The sequence below is a fragment of the Spea bombifrons genome, chromosome 5 (assembly GCF_027358695.1).
Source record: "Spea bombifrons isolate aSpeBom1 chromosome 5, aSpeBom1.2.pri, whole genome shotgun sequence".
Lineage (NCBI taxonomy): Eukaryota > Metazoa > Chordata > Amphibia > Anura > Pelobatidae > Spea > Spea bombifrons.
Genome location: NC_071091.1, coordinates 72004424 through 72025130, shown reverse-complemented (window position 1 = coordinate 72025130; position 20707 = coordinate 72004424). Strand labels below are relative to the sequence as shown.

The window sequence follows — 20707 nt, the reverse complement described above, 5'->3', positions numbered from 1 at the left end:
GAAAGTCTGACTTGGCATATTTTTGCCCCTTCTCATTACAAAACAAAAAAATACAAGTTTGTCAAAGGTGATTTTCTCCAAAGAAAGAAGGGAAAAAAAAAAGCTTGGATGACATTAGCTCCAAATGAGCAGAGCGACACTAACTACTAATTGATTATAGTAATTACGCAGTCTTTGGCTAGTTTGTATTGGCAAACTATATATACTCCTCTCATAAATGTGAACTTGCAGAATGCACAGAAAAGGTCACTCTCATTTGCATGATAGGCTTCATTAGAATATGCTAAGGACAAGACCTAGTGTTTTATTACTCGAGGTGATGAATAGCTACCATATTATCCGGCTAGCTGAAAGCATGTTTCATTCACCTTAATTTACATGCTTTTTTATGCTAAGAAATATCAGCTTCTTCCCATGGAGCTGGCATCCAACGGCAGATCTCTCTGTCTGGTTGCTTTTATATAAAGTAAAAATTGCTTAGGTTCCGCCATATTAATTACTATTCTACTCAAAAGCCTGCAATGGGAGATTTCACATAATTTCAAGTATAAAACCAGATAATCAATATTCCTGTTTAATTCATATTATAATCTACTTTCAATCAGCTGTCCTTATCCATTGCTGTGTTCAGAAACAGTGTTCTAAGTCACATTTTCTTTTAATTTTATTAATAAAGACGTGTTGTTCAACCACAGGCTGTGTTGTTTGTGTTGCGATGCATTGAAGGTTTCTGTATCTCCTTCTATGCATCTACACTATTACCCTGCCCCCAGCTCCTTGGTCTGCATTTAGCCACACAGGGTACCGTATTGGCTAGAATATAGGCCGCACGCGATTATAGACTTAACAGTGCACCCCCACCCTGGTGTCGCACAATCCGCGCAGACAACCTCCGCTGCCGGCACTTCCGCCGGGGCATTTATGGCAGAGCGCCGGAAGGTCATGTCATGCCAGTGCTCCACCATAGAAGCCCTGGTTGGCAGCGGAGGTTCACCTAAAAAAAAAAGCGATTAGCTTTTCACTCTGTAGTAATTGGCTAATCAGAATTTCAAAATGTTCTGCAGCAGAAGAAAGGAAAATATGTGTAATAAAAATAGGACAAGGTTATATGTTTGAGGTTAGAATTACAAAAGTAGAAAATAACCTGACGTAACCCCGCAATGGAAGGCTAAACAAACAAATATTGTGAAATTAGCATTATAATTTCAACAATCTTGCAATTATTGCCTCAGTCCTGCTTACTGAAACAGAGGGCACTTAATAACCCTGGGAACCATACGTGCCAGAGACCATACAGCAGCTTTATTTAGTGTGGCTGAGTGTTATCAGTAGGGTCAAGTTTAACTCAGTTGGTCAGTCTCATTAAATGGTCACCCAATTTGTACATTTTCCCCTGTAATTCAGTGAATTGCAGGATATTTGCTTTATTACCTTCCTGACCTTGCTATGCATTATAAAGGGACAACCCCAATGAGCTTCTCCTGCAAGAAGTGTTTTGCTGGGCCGTGTAGTGCATAGTTAAATTAGTCTTCTTACTGAACAAACTATGTATTAGACAGGGCCAGCTCAGCTCTTGTGGCAGGAGGACCTCCCTGGGGTTGGACCTTCATAATGCATGGTGAAGGCAGCGATTTGAAATGGCAACTCTCCTCCAAATTCATACTTTATTCTTAGTCATATTTTAGACGAAGACAATGATGTGTTTTTTTATCCTATTTTCAAGATTTTGGCAAAAGTTTGTGCAAAACTCTAAACAGAATTAACTACCGGACAACAATGAATTGTGTTATTAACATATTTTGTCTTTTTATTCCTTTTTTTGCATTTTTTTATCTCATTTCATTAAAAAAAGACATATATAATGTATTTTCGCCAACAAGGGAAAGAAAAAAAAAATGCTGCATTAACCTAACCTCCAGTGAAATGATAGTTAATAATAAAATTGTCCCTCTTCAGAAAAAACCCTCATTATAATATGTCTAGTTCTCGCGACCACTGTTGAATAGGGCAGAGGCACCTAATTAGTAATGAATTTTACGTTCTCCAACAATTGCTTCTTCAAAAGATATGCAACTATGAAAAGGTTCCTTAATGTTTCTGATCCTTTACTTAAAAGCAGAGAGTGTACTAATGACAGTCCACAACAAGCTTGCACAAGCGCTTTAAAATACCAGGGCTGCCAGCGCACATGCCTGTAATTTATATATTTGGCCGTGCTGAAGGAATGCTTGATTTATTTGTTCTAGCAGAGTTTTGTTAAAGCAAGATAATGAGCAAAGCTGGTACTGTATGTAATCTGCTGCTTGAATTTGAAGACTTGAAATTTCACTCAGCTTTGATAATAGCATTAAACAAAAATCTGGTAGTAATGGGGTCAGTTCTGTGATGTTTTGTCTGCATGTGTTGTAGCTCAAAGGAAAAGTGTAACTGTACATGGGACCTCTTATCTTGGCAGCTCTGGTTTTGAGAGCTTAGCACTACTCCTCTTGGGCAGTGACCTTTTCTTTGGGCAAAGATAGGGCCCCTGTGTTGCAGCGGAGCCCCCAGGTCATAAAGGGGCCAACCAAGGAAGTGGGCACACAACTGGGTCTAATCTGACTAGTGATGTCCGCCATGTTTATTTAGTACGGAACATTTACATGCGTATATGAATGAGGCAATCAAGATGTGATTGAAGTGCAGACTTTCAGCTCAAATGAGGGTCTTTACATCTAATGAAGGTGAATGCTTTAGGAATTTCAGCAATTTTTAGACATAGTCCACATTTTCAGGGGCTCAAAAGTAATTGGACAAACCAATTTATTCATAAACCAGATTATTATTCTTAATACTTAGTTCAAAATATTTTTCAGGGACTGACTGCCTGAAAACTACCCATGTATATCACAACATACTGGGTTTCCTCCCTAGTGATTCTTCTACCAAGCCTTTAATCCCGCTGTCTGAAGTTACAGATTTTGTGTGGCTCTTTCTGCCTTCGGTTTTGTCTTTAGCGAGTGAAATGCATGTTCAGTTGGGTTGAGGTCAGATGACTTACTCGACCATTGAAGAATATTCCACTCATTTGCCTTGAAAAGCACTGTGGCTGCTTTTGCAATATGTTTAGGTCATAGTCCATCTGTATTGTAAAGCGCCATCCTAACAGTTTTTCATCATTTGGCTGAATCTTAGCTGACGGTAAAGCCCTATACACTTCAGGATTTATCCTGCTGCTTCTATTAGCAGTCGTATCATAAATAAACACTAATGACCCAGTTCCATTGGCAGCCATACATATCCATGCCATTACACCACCTCCACCATGTTTCACAGATGATGTGGTATGCTTTATATTGTGAGCCATTCCTTCCCTTGTCCATAGTCTTCACTTCCCATCGTTCTGGTGTAGATTGATCATGACTACTTCCTGGAGAGCGTCCTTAACATGCTTAAAATTCTGTGGTGATCTCCTACAGATGTCTTCAGAGTGTATCAAATTGTAGACTTAGCCACTCTAAATCTGCTATCTCTCCAATGGGTTTATTGTTTTTCTCTAATGATGGCTTACTTCCATTGACATCTTTTTGGACCTCATATTGAGAGTTCTCAGCTACAGCTTCCAAATTTAAATTTCACATTTGAAATAAACTCTAGACTCTAGGCCATGACACAGCTTCTCGGTCACTTGTCCAATTACTTTCCAGACCCTGAAAATGGGGGCTATATATATAAAATTGCTGTAATTACTAAACCACTCACCCAAGTTGGATTTAAAAAAACCCTCATATGACAGCTGAAAATCAGCATTTTGGTCGCACATTGATTGCTTCATTTGAAATCCATTGTGGTGACACACAGAGATAAAATTATGAAAACTGTGTCACTTCCTAAATATTTATGGACCTAACTGTACATACATATTTTTTCTTGATGGGGAAAGTTTTATTAAAGTGCTTTAAGACTAGACTGTAAGCTTAAAGGCAGAGTCCTCATCTCCTCTTATAGCTCTGCAGATAACACATTTAAAGATAAAACAATAATTTGATCGGTTGGACCTTGTAAGCTGCATGGATAGATGGTACACTTGTGGAAACAGACCAAAAAACATTTTTGTTTCATGTTTGGTCCATTCGTTTTTGGACCAAACTTTGTGCTCTGAAGCTCCGCCACTTTGTTGAAGTTCACCAGGAGGCCAAGTCCAGGCGAAGAAAGAAGACAGAAGAAAAAGAATACGCAAGACAAGAAGCGGAGTAAAGAAAAAAAGGGACACGGAAGCCATCGGTGAAGAAGGTAGGGAGACATTCAGATAGAGTGTGAGTGGAAGTGAAAGAACCAACAAAACAAAAACTTAGAGCTCTTTGCTTTGTTTTGCGGTCTCTGTTCATTTTGGAGGTTTGTAGGAATTGATGAAATTTTCCTAAAAATTGAAATTTGAATGAATTTGAAGTCTAAAACATATTCACCCTGCATAACTGCAAGACAGCTTGTTTATTTATATTTTTCGCCCTCCTTGTCCTTTCACTCTTCAATGTTCATTTTCATATCAGTTCTTATAATCCTACTCACATAGTAATTGTACTGATTGAAGAAGCGGCGTAGTTGTGATATTAATATATTCCCCACATGTTATATGCAAAAAAGTCGCATAACATCCCTTTTTTAATAGATTATTGTGTGTGACTACCAAAGGTGTAGATAGTGTCTAGGGCACACAACATAATAATTCAATTTATCCTCCACGTTCACTATGTTCTGGGCTTGAGTGTCTAACATTATCTGTAAAGCCATTTCCACCCCTAATGATGTCTGCATTTTGCATGTCACGTGAGATTTTGTGCAAAACGCTTCAATTTATTGCAAGTGAAATACACAGATAATTGCAGTGATAATGATAGGCAAAAGTGTGTAGAACAGGATTAAATTTGTCCCTCATTTGATTAAGCAATTAAGCATCTGAAGACTTAACACTAATGGATATTGACTAATTGGATGTCCTGCAAAGCAGATCCTTTTTACCATATCCACGCTCCCTCTTAATATAAAAATAAGATTGTGATATTTGGCCATGTTTACGGATTCAGAGTATAGGCGAGAGGTAAAATTACCTGATTTTAGTAAACGTACTGATTAGGCTCTCCTTGCAGGACACATTCCCTGGGTTTGACTCTTCAGAACACCTGGCAAAGTTGAACATGCAGCTAGTTATTAAATCATCTAATCTTTTCAGGATTATCTTTAAACCACAAATTCATACCTGCCTGGCGTTCTTTAACCGGATCAGGTTTTGATGAGGAGGTGCTTGAGAAAAACATTGCTTTGTGTGTTTTTTTTTTTACACACAATTCAGTTTTTTAGACTGAATATCTAGTACCAGATCATGGCTGCCAGCATCAGTAAAACTAGTGTTTGATTTTTGGAATCCTTGAATTCCTGGCTATTCTAGATTCTATGTGTGTATTATTCTGGTGCAGAGTCTTTAACTTAATAATATCAACATAGCATCCAATGTACTTTACCTCCTTATACCATAGTCATAATACCATTATATAATCACGCGAAGACCTCATTGTCCATAAAGAAAGTCCAGCATGTATGTAAAGCACCAATATTTTAATGGGTACAGAAATAAAACCAGTTTTGCTGTATACCACTAATAACACATGTGATGTTTCATACATTCCGTTCATTAACTGTGTTAGAAAAATGGGTAAAAAAGTAAAATACACAGTATCTCTATCAGACCTAGATGATTTAAGTTTAGGGTTTGGGTAATGTGAAAAAAACAGCTTTACAAAAAGAGTAAGATATACCTGGAAAAGACTTTGCGTGCAGGCAGTACCAGCAAGCATAGTAAAATAATCCAGGAAAACTTTGGAATAGTTTTATGCGCATTCTAATAATTGGGTATTAAAAGCTAGATGGGTAAACTGGTTTCATTACTGTCTATGCATCAGGTTTTTCCCCTACTGGGCTGGGTTGAGTACTTGATTTTTTTTTATTTATTTTTTTTAAATATGTTACTTTGACTACTTTGGGAGAGTTGGCAGGCACTGTAATAAAATGTAAAACTGAGCAAAAACTTTTAAAAAAGACATCTCTTGTGCCCACCATGTAGAACGGGTGACATGCAGTTCTCAGTCTCTGAAATACTTCTACAGAGTTCTTTAATTTATGTTTCTCCACAGCAATAGCTGAAAGCTAGTTCAAGCTGTCGTCTCATTTCAACTTTAAGTATCAATATTTTGATTCCTGCCATTTTCTGACAGCTTCAAAGTGGAATATGAGAAACTGTGTCAAGCTGGAGGAAAAGGCTGGTTTTGCTGGGAGGAAACAAAATGTCATCTTCAAGAAATTATTATGGTGCACCCCCCCAAAAAATTGTCACATAATTATTTCAGTAGATTTTTTTTCCCCTAAATATATAAATTAAACTAAATGTTTAATGGTGGGTAGCATTGCATAAATTTGTCAAGCTTGATCAGCTGGCAAATATCAAATATAGTTCTTTTTTTAAGAATTCCTATAGCCTAAAGGCATATGAGAATCAAAATGTTATTTGATGATAGCTGAATGTAAATGAAAATGTTATTAATAGCATATTTATTACTCTTAATGATGTATGTAAATAAGGGCAAATGTGAAAAAGAGATGACTTTAGTGTTAAGATAAAACATTGGCTTTTGCACTAGTAATCAAGCATTTCAGTGATGTCTGCAGGAAGACAGAAGATCCTGTTATAGCTGGGGGGTAAGGAAATGGGGCAAATGTATATTATGGGATTCTGCAGAATCCATCGATGCTTTTTCAAGGAGGACACTACAAAATGAAGGTGGCCAGACCTTTATGCTGAAGGCTGTTTGTGGGTGGATGTATACCTTTAGTAGTGCTATAACTATATAAGCAACATATGCAGTAGTGAAAGACCTCCATTCCCCCATGGAGCTTGTACATAAGGTTGCCATCCTTTCATCAGAACAATGACAACTTTGCTATTGTGTGTGCATTATTTTCTCTAATAGTCCTAGTTAGGGGACATTGAAACAATCTTTAGTTTCTACTTCAGAATAGCCAGTGAGATGTGAACTAAGGTTCTATGATGCCAATTTAATGTATATATTTGAATCCCAGTTCTAGCTTTAAGGTATGCCACAAAGACCCTGCAAACCCGTTTCCCAAACTGTTCTGTTGTATATTTTGCAGACACAAACTTCGACAGCAGACAAGAACCATTTTGAAGCTGTAAAGACATAGAACTTAAATCAGTCCTTTTGTCTTGTTTTCATGCATGTTTAAATCATTTTACTGTATTAGCCCATACCTCTTTTGATGGAGTGCTGTTCCATTTATCTACCACCCTTTCGGTGGTACATTGAGAAAGAAAGATAAGAGAAGAGCATCCTCTCTCTGGATCTACATACCCCCCCAAACTGGACACCAGTGATGCAGGGAGTGGTTGGTGGCAAAAGACACTGCCACTCACCTTCCTTACCCGAAGACCCACCTTATGATGATTAGCTGGAAAGTCTCACGATGAGGCCACATGGGAGCTGTAACAGGACAGACCTTTATTGATATTATAGCTCTCTGGAAATCAGTGGAGATCGGAGAACCTCTCCAATTGGCCCATGATCTCCAATCCCCACAAATGCAGGACAGTGGGACAGCTACCAGAGATGCATCCTAAAATAGAGATTGGCCATGAACACCAGGACACTTTGGAGGTCTGTGTCAGTAGGCCACAAATGTCATGAATTTACAAGAAATAGAAGAAGACATTAAACAGTGTGTGTGTCCACATAGAAACATGGGCAGACTAGATAGTTCTTATCTGCTGTCAAATGCTGTTTCTATGTATTTCCATGTCGACATGTTGCACATTTAACATTTAGATGGTCTGTTGAACATTTGACATCCATCTGTATTTGCGTCTCTCTATTCATATTACAGGAAAACCTACACTCTCCTGTATTATGTGCAATAACCAAATACTATACAGTTATTTCATATAATTGCCCTTTATATCCTATATAACTAAATGCAAAAGCATGCACAGTATAAATTATACAGTTCTATAAGAAGGCTTTGATTGAATTTGTTATGTAAGTAAGCACTAATCATTAACCCTTTAAGTACTACTTAGAGAGGCAGTGCATGTTACTTTACAACCTGTACCAAAGGTCTGAGGATTTTATTGTATCATTTCTGTTTCCAGATATAATAAAGTATAAGTGAGAAGAAGATTCCCGACTATTGCTGGCATAATAACACTCTGTTAATTCATATATCTAAGTTTCCTGATCAAGAACCCCAGTTTTTAATTTTGCATTCCATTTGCTCCTTAAAAATCCTGGACTTGCAGGACAAGGAGGCCCCGCGTTTAGGCTTTCTTTTGCTACGTGTGCCATAACCTGCTAAGAAATCTACGGCGGGTCCGGGATTTCTGAGAAATTTTAGTATGTTTTTGTTTGCCTTACAGAATAAATTATGTTTTAGATCAAATGTTTATCAAAGAAATGTGGCATTAGGTAGGAACAGCTCGTAACTGTCTCTTTCAAGGTCAGTCAGGAGCAGTGAGGCCCATACAAGAAGAGTATTATAATGTTGATGTTGGTGACGTTAAATGACTGTATACTTATGATATCCATGGGTATGTTTTAACATTATCAGAAGTTTATCTTTTAACATCAGAATCCTTCCTGGTACAAAATACTTTTTTCCTATTTCCGAGTGATTCCATATGCAATAGTGCTACCGCGGCATGGTGTCCATCAGCTGTTGGCGTCTTGATGTTATGCAGAATATTGAACAGAGTGTGGGATCCTAATGGGGTCTGAGGGGAAGATGTTTGGAGAATGTGTCCTTTCTTCCCACTTTGTTGGTGTCTCCAACTCGTTAATCTGAAAGGCCCATTCACAGAGCCTGCAGATATGTATTGACAGTCGAAGCAAATGTAATTGTGCATACCTTCGGGTAACGCTGGACAAATCTATGCGGAATATAGAACCCTGGCAAAAAAAGGTTAGGAGCCACGAACAGACGCATCCAGGGAGATCTACGTAAAATGCCACAGCAATGTAAGTGCCAGCAGTAAAATCTCAGCTGTCTCCTGGGATTTGTCCAGCTTTGCCTCCGAGTATAGCATTGTCCTGTGAAGGCAGAGGTGGTTATGATATGACAGAATTATATCCCTTCTCAGTACTAATGACAGCCATCTGCTCTGATATCTGGCAGCTTTCAGTTTTGTTCAGTTTCACAAAGGTTAGCCTTTTTTTTTTTCTCCTTGGCCATCACAGCTGGGTAAATCCACGTTAACCATTGCAATTTAGTCCTGTATCACGGGTTGTGGATTCATGTAAGGCATGTGTAAGGCATGGGCAGAATGCTAAGACTCTTAATTGTTGCAGTCATTCCCAAAACCTATATGTGTATGTAAAGTGTTGGTTATTGGTTTTTAGGGGACTCATGAACCTAATGATCCATGCGTTCCCTACATAGCTTAACAACCAAGTAAGCAGAACTTAAGTAATTCTAATGTGATAGCCTTTTATTCAGAGAATGCAGGGGTCCCATTTTTTAAATATTGTATTGCTTTTTCTCCGCAGGGAACTTGCTTATAACTAGCCGGAAAAGCTTTATTGATGATGCTGTAATTTGATTAGTTGTTAATATGACCACAGACTGTTTTCGTGATCACTCCGATAAATACTTTTGATTGTAGGAAGGGATGCATTTCTCTTTATAGTTTAATTTCCACATTTTAGCATATTAAATGCCTGCGTCAATTGAGAAGTTCATTTGAATTCAGTCTGGAAAGTTGAAACTGGAGATCAGGGCTAATACTCCCAGTTCTGAGCACTGAATATACAGGGACTTGCTTGTTCCACTGTGGCAACTGCAAAATTCTGCGGCTGTATGCTTTCGGCTATATGCTATTGGTAGCTGTATAGTTTAAGATTCAAAAGACCATGATCCAGACAAGCAAACACATTATACATTTTGTGACCAACAATACATTAATAAGGCTCCATGTTATTTATATAGTTATTATGTAGGGTTTATATTACAGGTGTTTACACGTATTGCATTTATACCGATCTTCCCCGCCTGCTCGATATACGTGTTCACATACTACGCTTTTGCGGCATGCAAACATCAATGTCAGATATAAAGTTATCTACGTTCAGGTATGAAACGGAAGTGAGGATTTCATGAAAAAATAACCAAAAATGACTTTCGATTCAATTTATTGTAATGAGATCCTTTTTGGTTTTTTTTATTTGACCTGGGGCATCAGTCTATAGCCAATATAATAACCCCCTATGTTTTATTTAACATAAATAAATTTAACAACACTGTTTTGTAGGAAAGATCAATTTAAATACAGGATCACTACAAAAACCTGGTATTTATGAAGGTTTTCAGTGTCAGGTGAGAGTGATTTAGTTACTCGGTTAGAACTGGATTATTTTCTTGCTCCGGAGAGTCTTTCATTTCTTGTTGGGAAAAAGCCTTCCCCTCGTGTTTGAGAACGGAAGCGAAGCACTGCAGCACACATCGGCATTTCAGTGTCTTTTACCTGTTGAGGGCTCTGCGCTGACTCTGTTAGTGACAGTAACGGTCTCAGTGTCACTACATGCTTGCTAAAAACACTCCCTGCAGCCAGTCTGGGCTCTCTAGTCCTAGATGAGGTCTTCATGGGTGCTGACCATAAAAAGTTCATCAAAGTAATGAGGCGAGCCGAGTGCTTGGCGCTCGTGGGCAGAACTCGGCACCAAGGAGTGTGAACTGACTCCAGCTGTGACAATAAAACAGCAGGTGGCTGCCGTCATTAGGGGTGGCAGATGAGGCAGGGGACTAACACTCAGCCCACAAAACTCTCATTTGTTAGCCATGGTCACTGTACCATGCAAAATAGCTTCCATCTCAGTCAATTTTACATTGCAAAATATTACAGTCTCCATGATAAAATTGGAGCCTTGGGTATAAGAGGCTCTGTGATCTTATTACGGGGAAATAAAAGAACATGTTTGTGCCGTACACAAAATATTAAGACTATATATATATATATATATATATATGTATAATACCATATATAATTTTGCTGTATTTAATGTGCAAATATTTCTATCACTATTCATGTTTGTGCCATACACAAAATATTAAGGTGTGTTTATGTATGTATGTGTATATATATATATATATATATTTATATATATATATATATATGTTGAGGGCTCTGGTTAGGATAGTGTCCCCCACCATATACCTATTTGCGAGGGATGTGGGCTATGTGTAAAACCACAAATATCTTGATTGTTCCTTTGTGTTTATACATATGTCTATTTTACTTATATAGTGGCAACAATGTATACGGGACTTTACACAGTAATTAGTATGGACAAACCCAACATGTAAGATATAGGACCCTACTGGCATGACATTTATCATACATCAGTTCAATGTTACAACAAATGGAGGCGTCACATTGTATTAGCTCGGAATCCGTTCTTCCTCCGAGAAGTAAGTCTCCTATCGGATTCTTAATGACAGCAACACACTTAGAGGTGGATCCATTTCAGCTGAAAACGTGCTAATCACACATCCTATTTACACCGTTACTAACATGAGATCTGCTTACTTTGCTTATATTCATGGAGAAGTTGTTTTTCCCTTTAACCTTATTTAACTCTTTGAGTTCTGGAGCGGCCATTTAGGAAATTCCTTGATTGCAAATTTCTCTGTATAGATCTGTAAATATATATATATATATATATATATATATATATATATATATATAATCGCTGATTACAAGGCACATAAATGTGTTTTCTTTCATAAATTTTTGTTCCAATTTCAATGATATGTTAATTGCCAAAAGGTTTTTCTCTTTTTCTTTTCCCCCCTGATTTTATGGAAATTGCCTGTTAACGCATTTTAGAAAAACATTGAAGATTAACACTGTGTACAGCTTCAGGGGTGAAATGTGGAATAGCGTGACCATGGGGGAGGGGTATGACAAAGGGATCATTCACCCCTTTGGAGATCCTATACTTATAATGACGTGCCATTGCAAGGCAGACGAGACATCACATGACTTGATAATAGTTATTAGGGACAATCAATTATAAATGAGAAATTTTTGAACCCTAAAGACTACTATTTTATTGATCACTCATAGAAGCGATGTGAGTGCCAGGGAATAAGTATACTCCACGTGGTTGTGACGTGTAGAGCAAAGCCTCAAGGCTTCCACAATGTAAAGTCTTTATGCACAAAATTATTCCCCGCTACAAGGTGACTGTCAGAGCCGTATATCAGAGCGAGTGGGTTAGTATTACCCCTTAAGGACAATGGGTTGTCCTCAAACCCAATAAAAACAATGCATTGTGAAGGGGATAAGAGATTATGTGGGTATAAATTAAGTATTGCAACATCACATTGATGCATCTCCATGTCCACTTTGTGCTACCCTGGTGCTTTGGGTGCTGTGGACTGCCACCCATTCAGCTAATTACATGTATGTATAGCAAAGAAATATCTGGCAAAACAGCTGCCTTTGGCTGTCTGAGCATTATGGGAACTGTAGTGTGTAAAAAATTAATTTCTCTGCTCACACCAAATGAGGCTATTCTCATTGTTTCAACCTGTTTGATACTTTGTTTATACAGATCTAAGGCAAACAGCTGCAAATGAAAGTCAGGGGATTCTCACATAGAGGACTTCGTATCTAAAACTTGGAGCTTGAAATGTCACCCACTATGGTGTTGTGGTGAAACTTTATTTTTATGTTCATATTGTGACATTTTATATACCATACAGATAGTAACAGCGATCGGAGGGAAGTTATGGGAAACCTATAAAACATCATTTTATATACTATAAAGGTGATACAATTGTTAACTGGAAAGTTCTGACAAAACAAATATCTAATAGTATGTGTTAGTGTGTTGTGTTTACATGAGTGTTCTGTGAGTGTCTGGTGTTAGAGAGTCAGGATTGAGCCTAGAGTTAGTGGTGGGATGGAAATAGTATGTGTGCATGTATGTGTAAGAGCATAGTGGGAGAGTGAGTGAGTGTTAGAGCGAGTGTTTGTTTGTGCATGGGGAGATCCTGAAGAAATTCTGCTTTCAGGAACGCGCAGTTGTTCATATTCACCCCCTGGCCGCACACTGTAGCACACAATGTGCTGCTAGTAGGGATGAGTATGTATGCTAGTATTAAATGTTAGTGTGTAAAATATTGTAAGCAATTGTAAAAGAATAGTTTTACCATTTGTACTGGAATAAAAAATATGTATATGTGTGTGTACGTGTGAATGAATGTCTGTGTAAAATAATGTTAGCAGAAAATAAAAATAAAATGGAAGCATACTCCAGGAGGATGCCCAACCGGCCACTGTCTTGCTCCCCCTCCACGGCAGCGGCTGCCAGTCCTTCTGGAGAGGGGGCACACGCAGTTGTATGGAATCATTTTATAGAATGTGACAATCGCACCAATAACACATCATAAAAATGCATTATTCTGTGGGGTTTTGATATATATATATATATATATATATATATATATATATATATATATATATATTGAATAACTTTATGCAATGAAGGCATATAAGCAATCACTAATTTTCTTAGCGTGAAAGCGTGCCAATTAATTCTTAACAAGAGAAATAATTCAAAACAGCACATTCAGAAACAAATATAGTTAATATTGGAAAGAAATTCTTCAATGCCAGCTTCCTAGTTTTAAAAATGCTGCTGTGTCCTTTTTACGAGATCTGTCCAGATGAATTCAGTGCTAAATGTAAAAAAATCTCCCAATGTGCCACTTTGATTAGTAACTCTTCATATCATTGCATGCTAATTAAAATCATATTTTTGCATATTTCATGCTTTTCATGTACATATGCAAATGGGATCCCATTGCCTTTCAGCAATTAGTAATTAAGTTTATGAAGGACAGCTGTAATACATAATTAACAAAAATGTTTGCAAGTCCTTTCACACTGAAAGTTGTAACAGAAACATTTGCTTACGTAGTGAGTCATTTGAGCTTTTTGCCGGATACCTAAATTGGCAAAAGCAATCTTGTTATGTCTGTAATCTCCCTAAATGAATAATAATTATATCATGTAGCGGATCAATGCCTTTCCCCCCTGTACTTTCTCTTAGCAATGTTTCATCACTTGCTTGCTCTACAGGTGGCAGAGTTCATCCCTTAACATCCTTTTGTTGTCACTTTATGAAACACACAATGTGTTGGCAGATAAGAACCATTCTACCCATCTAGTCTGCCCATCTTGTAAATACTTTCCTTAGCTTTATGCCTGTCCCATGCATGATTACACTCCTTCAATGTATCAACCTCTACCACTCCTGCTGGAAGGCTATTCCAAACATCAACTACCTTCTCAGTAATGCAATATTTCCTGACATTACTTTTAAACCTTTGCCCCTCTATACTTCTAAATAAACTCTCTTCTTTTATCATGTTGATTCCCTTTAAGTATTCAAATGTTTCTATCGGATCCCCCGTGTCACGTCTTTCTTCCCAGCTATATATGTTAAGATCCTTTAACCTTAACCTTTTAGATGTTCAACAAGCCTATCCTTTCCATTAATGTCCTGTAATATGAGATACTTTTGATGAAGTAGTCGTGGTGAGGCATATTTTTTCATCCCGATGCATTGACCTACTTGATCCTTCTTGTAGTGGCATATACCAGCCTAAGCTTAGGGTGGAAAGTCTGAGGTGTGCCAACTCATCTGCTGCAAAAACAGGGGCAGATTGCTCTACTGGTCAACCAGGCTCCTTGGTACAACACCTCTCAATAGGCTGCTTACAAGAGGGATCTGTGATCGCCTCAACAGTATGGTCATCTGCTTGTTTGACCTAGGGTATCGTCCCACCTAAATACATCCCTGCCTTCATGGAGGAGATGCCTGGAATGATCTCTTGTATCATCTAATGGACCTTCATAATGTACAGTCATTTTAAGGAGCTGCAACTCTTTACTAAACAAACCTCTATTTCTCACCTCATTTCTTATGCTTTGATAAACTGAAAGCAACAGATTGTATTTATAAAAGACAAAAAACATCAGGCATCCCACATGCACGTTCTACCAAAACAACTTCAGGTTTTTATTCATTTATTTCATACTTTGTTTAGAAGTCTGTGTAGCCTGGTCTGAAAGGTCACATGTGTTACAAAGTACAAAAACTGTTCCTGTTTCAATCTAAATCATCTAAATGTACAAAAACACTGTAAATGTAATCATCAACCTGCATATTAAAACCTTCTAAAATACCACTCTTTTGGTGCTACTAATAATCAAGCCATTGAATGAACTGTCAGCATTTTCTGTTTGATTCACTTTTCTGTATTTTGACCAACTGATATTTAAATGTTCTATATAATGCAGGGGCCATCTGAGTAAATGTGTTTAACACAGCATTCTGAAAACTTGATATGTTGAACATCCAGTTACTTGTGTCTTCTGATGCCAAGGTCCTAACAGAATGTAGGGGTGAAGGTGCTTGAGATGGGAGGGCAGGTGGGCAAAGTGAGACGAAAGGCGGGTTCAAATGTATTTTCCTTCCATCAAATCCACATATTTGATCCCTTTCATTTTTTATTTTTTTTTAGGATGGCATTTGTTATGAAGAAGCATTTAAACACGCATTTACTAGGAAAACATGGAATTGGAACGCCAAAGGAAAGGTAGGTGAAAGAGTCTTGTTATATTTCTGTAGAACATCTTCCAATAGGTGCTTTATGTCATATTGACTACTTGTACACAAATTGAAATCTAAACTGAATATAATTCCCAAATAAATGAACGTAGGGCTGTCATTCATATGTGAAGGTTTTGTACTTAAACAAATGCAAGTTATCTATATGAATTCTAGCCAGGATATATTTGTATATTTGGAAGTAGAAAACAATCCATGCTGTTACAAGCATTGTACAAACAGAGCACTTATGAAGCTACTATTAAATTAATTAGAAATACTAAAATACAAGAAAATAACTTGTTCTCGTTTGAATCCATGAAGACGTATTATTGGGCTTCTACATAAATCTGGTGAATGGTGCCATAATTAAATTGGTGTTGTAGGTTTTGCAGTATACAAACTCCAGACAGAAATAAACATTGGTTTCTGCTTAGAAATACTTGTTTGCATTATTCCCATGAGACCTGTCATATCACCCTGTGAGACCTGTCAACCTTTCTACAACATCTCTTCATGCTGCTAATTTTGAAAGCGTAACACATAAAACAAACTCATTTGACAGTATTTGTTCTGGATACTAATAACTTAATATTCCCCTTCTGGAATTCTATTTTCTTGTCTTGAATGGTGTAAATATTTAATGACACATTAACTAACAGTAGCTGGTGTGAATTATTTTGTATAATGGATATAGCATGGTATTTTGAGATGAAATATTTTTAATAAAATGTGAAGCATTCTATGCGTATTGTACAAGACAAAACAGAAGTAGTAGTCGGGTAACAGGGTCGTGGGGTGCATAAAACACACGCATAAGGCTGCATGAACAATATTTGTGCTCCTTGCTATACATGGGAGGTCACAGCAAACCAAATGTTAAACATTGCATGCAAGTTTTTATTCCTTTTGTTTACATGTGCAAACAAAATGGGTAATATGAGTAATCATCACAAGATCAATTTTACATGGTTTCTTAATCATAGACTTCAACAGGACATTAATGTATGACACAATTCTTGAGCCTTGAACATCTTTTGCGAAGGCACACCAGATATTAGACGTGTGGAAACGGGCCATCCATTCGGGCAACAAATTACATTCTCTGCCTATTCGTTTCGGACGAAAAAAGGGAGGCATTTTTAATGTAGAAACTAAATCTGTTGCCCAGTGCCCACATTCACTCTCATTTACTCTAACTCACTCTATCACAGTCTCACCCTCGTTAAGTCTCTCTCACATTCTCTAAATGTTTCCCTACTTTCTCTGCCGACCATTTCTGCTTCTACCTACCACTTTTGCTTCTGGCACATCTTCTTGTTCCTAATCTTCTCTCTTTCATCGTCTCTTTTTTTTTTTTTACCGTTTATCTTCTATCTTCTTCCACATCTTCTCAGACATAACTCGCGGTGAACGTCTGCCAAAATCGCAGCTTCAAGTGACCTCTTCTTGACCGATCCAACAATAAGTTGGGGGGATGTCAGCGAAAGCACAGAGTAGCACATTTTGGCAGAAATTTGCACCAAGTTATGTCTGGAGATGCGGACAAAGATTGAAGATGAAAGGGAAAAACAAGAAGCTGAAGTGGTCGGTAGAGAAGGTAGGGAAACATTTACAGAATGTTAGAGAGTGAACAAGAATGGGAGTGTGAGATAGTGAGCGTGAGTCTGAGGGTGTGAGAGAGTGTAAGTAAAAGGGTCTGCAAATTTTGTGTGAAAATTCTGAGGCTTTTTTCTTCCTTTTTAGTCTGATTCTTGTGGCTTCATATGAGTCGCGAATTTGTCAAAATTCTGTAAATACACAAGTCTACTAGATACATATATGTGCTCATATTGTGGTGAACTAGTCTTTTTTGACATAGGAGGCACCTAATTATACAAGATCATGATGCCCACTCTATACTGTAATCTACATATAGGGCAGGGCTGCACAACTCAAGTCTTTGAGGGCTGCGAATCTCACAGCTTGAGCACAGTCATCTCACTTAGGAATTTGTTAAAGGTGTCTTCAAGGAATGAATGCTCAGAATTCATGAAGTTGTCCAGTCCTGATCTAAGGTCTGATTTGGGGCATGTGGTGGAACTACATTATTTGGTAGTTGAAGTGAGTTATAAACAGGAAGGCCCAGTATCTAAGTAACACACTAGCGCACACTAACACACACTCACTATGAGACATACACACACTTAATGTAACATACACACTTACTAAAACATACTCACTCCATTATACCCTAATCTTTTTCTGGGCAGGATCACGTAACCTCACTTTATGTGACCCCATTGTCCTGCCTCTGAGAGGATGCAGTTCCAAGTAAGACCGTTCCTTATTTGTAGAATATTGGACTGGCTTGGGAGGCAGTTGTCCCGCTGATCACTGATGAGATGACGTAAGGGAGAATAGTAATATGCATTCCATATACCCAAAAAAACACTGTGGAATTAATTGAAGCATGCAGTTCAATGCATACCTCGTTAAGAGTTGTAAGCCAGTTAGGTAAATATTGCCTATCAATGAGGACTACACTGAGGAGCAGATCTTAAAGGCCGGTAAGTTCTTACTCATGGACAATGTTCTCATGTAAAGTCCTGTTTTGATAAATAAACAACAGTGACTCTTTAAATGGGTAAAGACAAGGGCCTTTTCCATGTTTGTAACACCAAAAGATTCAGCACCTATAAACAAAGCCCAATAATCCTTTAATTCATATTTATCTTTAAAGTGAAATCTCCTTTGCAGTCGATGTCGCTATAAGCGAGTCACAGACTAAGACCTGCAGTTTAATTTCTCCGTCTCCGTCCCCAGCCAACTAGGGTTTAGACGGGATAAACTAAGATACAGCAAACAATGAAGCATTCTTCCATTTCCTACTGGTACTTTTCAGCTGCGGCTGAAAAAATAAAAACTGAAAAATTCCTCATCAGCAAGCTGAACCTCTGTTCCTCCTGAAATTGAGTTACTTTTTCTTACCTGTTTAAAACATTAATGCCCTGGCATTCCAATTGTGCAAGCTTGCTACATTTTAATTTCTCCAAGACAATCTAATCTGTTTACTCGGTGCGCATTGAATTTGACTCTGTTCTCCGTTAGGTTGCACGTTCCAGCAAATTATGATAGAAGCTAGCTAAATAGGTTGTGGCAATTAAATTAATAATGCATTTACTTAGCTGCTATTTAGTGTGGGTGCTGTGAGTGATATATGCAAAAATGGTAATTTATTAAAAGCAAATTCATGTAATTGTACTGCTGAGTTTGATGGAGCAAAAAAGTTGTCAGCATGACTATCATCAAAAATAAATATATAAATAATAAAATAAAAAGCAAAAGTTATTACATGTGATGTTAGAGGAGAGTGTTGCTTGTGATGGCAAATGCACTGACGGCTTAGCAAACAAAAATAAGTCTAGAACATTCAATGCAAGCAATGCTTGTTCTCTGCTTTCATATCCTGTTTAGTATTATATTGTTCGTGGTGTCATCATAAGCACATCACTCATGTTGCAGTTCACAAGATTCCTATCAAACAATTGTGATGAGTACATTAAAACGTCTGAAAGACGTGCCAGAATGGGAGATTGTTCTGAGACTGAATACATCAGGATTTACTGAGTGTTTTCCAGTGATAGGAACACCGATATTAAAGTGAACCCTCATGTGAATCTTTCACAAGTTAAGGTGAAGTGTTCGGGTCCTGTTAGGTCATCATCTTTATTGATGATCATCTTTAGCATTTTGCTAAAATCTTTACTGATATAAAACGCGCTAACTAGCGGACAATGTAATTTCCCTTTATTTATCATATAAAATGTTTCATTTATGTATGTTGCTGCATACATACATGTTGCATGCTCACAGATTTTGATGTGATCGGCAGAACATGAGCTGTGACAAAGTTGATACCTTTAATTGGGCCAACCCAGGACTAGATGTAAAGTTACATAAGCATTCTGGAGATCAGATGTCTAATCTTGAGATGGTTCCCTCATGTCCCTTTCAATCCCTCTTACTACCTGCCACCCCCCCCAGTACTGTTCTACGTCATCTGTCTCAATCTAACTTTCTTCCCTCCTGTCACCCTCATTGAGGGTTTTCTTCAGTCCATCAAAGCTTCCTTATGTATTTTTCTCTCCCTGCTAGTTTCATCTTCCCCCCATTTCAATTCTTCCCTTTCCTTTTATTTTACCCAAGCCTTCAATCTCAACTATTCATCTTTCCAGTCTGAGACTGCAGGTGGTGTCATCTACCTTGGAATATGGTTGCTTCAAAGCGTCCGTTCTTGAAAAGGGATGAAGAAGATGGAATATATTGCTAACGCTCTAATAGATACTGGAGTTACTAATGCATTTTAATTATATCTTTTTCTTGACTGGCTTGATGTACTTGATTATGCTTTCAGCAGAAACACTGCGTTTCGTATAGTTCGATCTATGCGTACTGCAATGGAGCAAGCCATAGACAGAGCATTGCTGAACTGATGGGAGCAATACCGTACTATAAAACTGAGGAGCGAGCGCTTCCCCATGGCGTCAAAACACAACTGCTGTCCGTTGTATCCAACTGTTTGTTTTATACTTGCTTGCAACCAAGTAGAACATGGGCATCCTTATTCTGTAATCTTCAAGCGATATGAGTTAGTATAAATAAATGGAGCTAGCTTAATTTATTCTGGTAGTCGGAGCCTGCTGTAAATCTCAGGTTGTTAGTTTAAGTGTATAAACAGCCATTGTGGATGGGTGGCCAGAGGCAATACTGACTGCTACCACTACTGCTGTTTGGATGAACTGGAATTCCTTAAACCACACTATTGTGTTTTATTAATATATTTCAATGCAAAGGTTTTGGGCTTTTTAAGACATAGAAGCAATCATAGCTCAATTTGTTTATTTTCTATTATTTTGGGGATATATTGACTGGAATATATTATACACATCTTTGTGCCAAATGAAAGCTTTCCAGTGCTATAAATTAGCAACAAGCAACTAAATGTCTTCTGA

General features: G+C 37.8%; 2 protein-coding genes across 2 annotated transcripts in view; both read left to right on the top strand.

Annotated features, from left to right (window-relative positions):
* LOC128498071 (beta-Ala-His dipeptidase-like) overlaps positions 1–20707 on the top strand; it is a 419628-nt gene that overhangs the window by 103074 nt on the left and 295847 nt on the right. The window lies entirely within an intron of this gene.
* The window catches only part of ZNF407 (zinc finger protein 407), a 239543-nt gene that overhangs the window by 80665 nt on the left and 138171 nt on the right, over positions 1–20707 (top strand). Inside the window, exon 4 of the mRNA XM_053468365.1 lies at positions 15628–15702. Within this exon, the coding sequence (XP_053324340.1) occupies positions 15628–15702 (75 nt within the window). The remainder of the gene's footprint in view (positions 1–15627; positions 15703–20707) is intronic.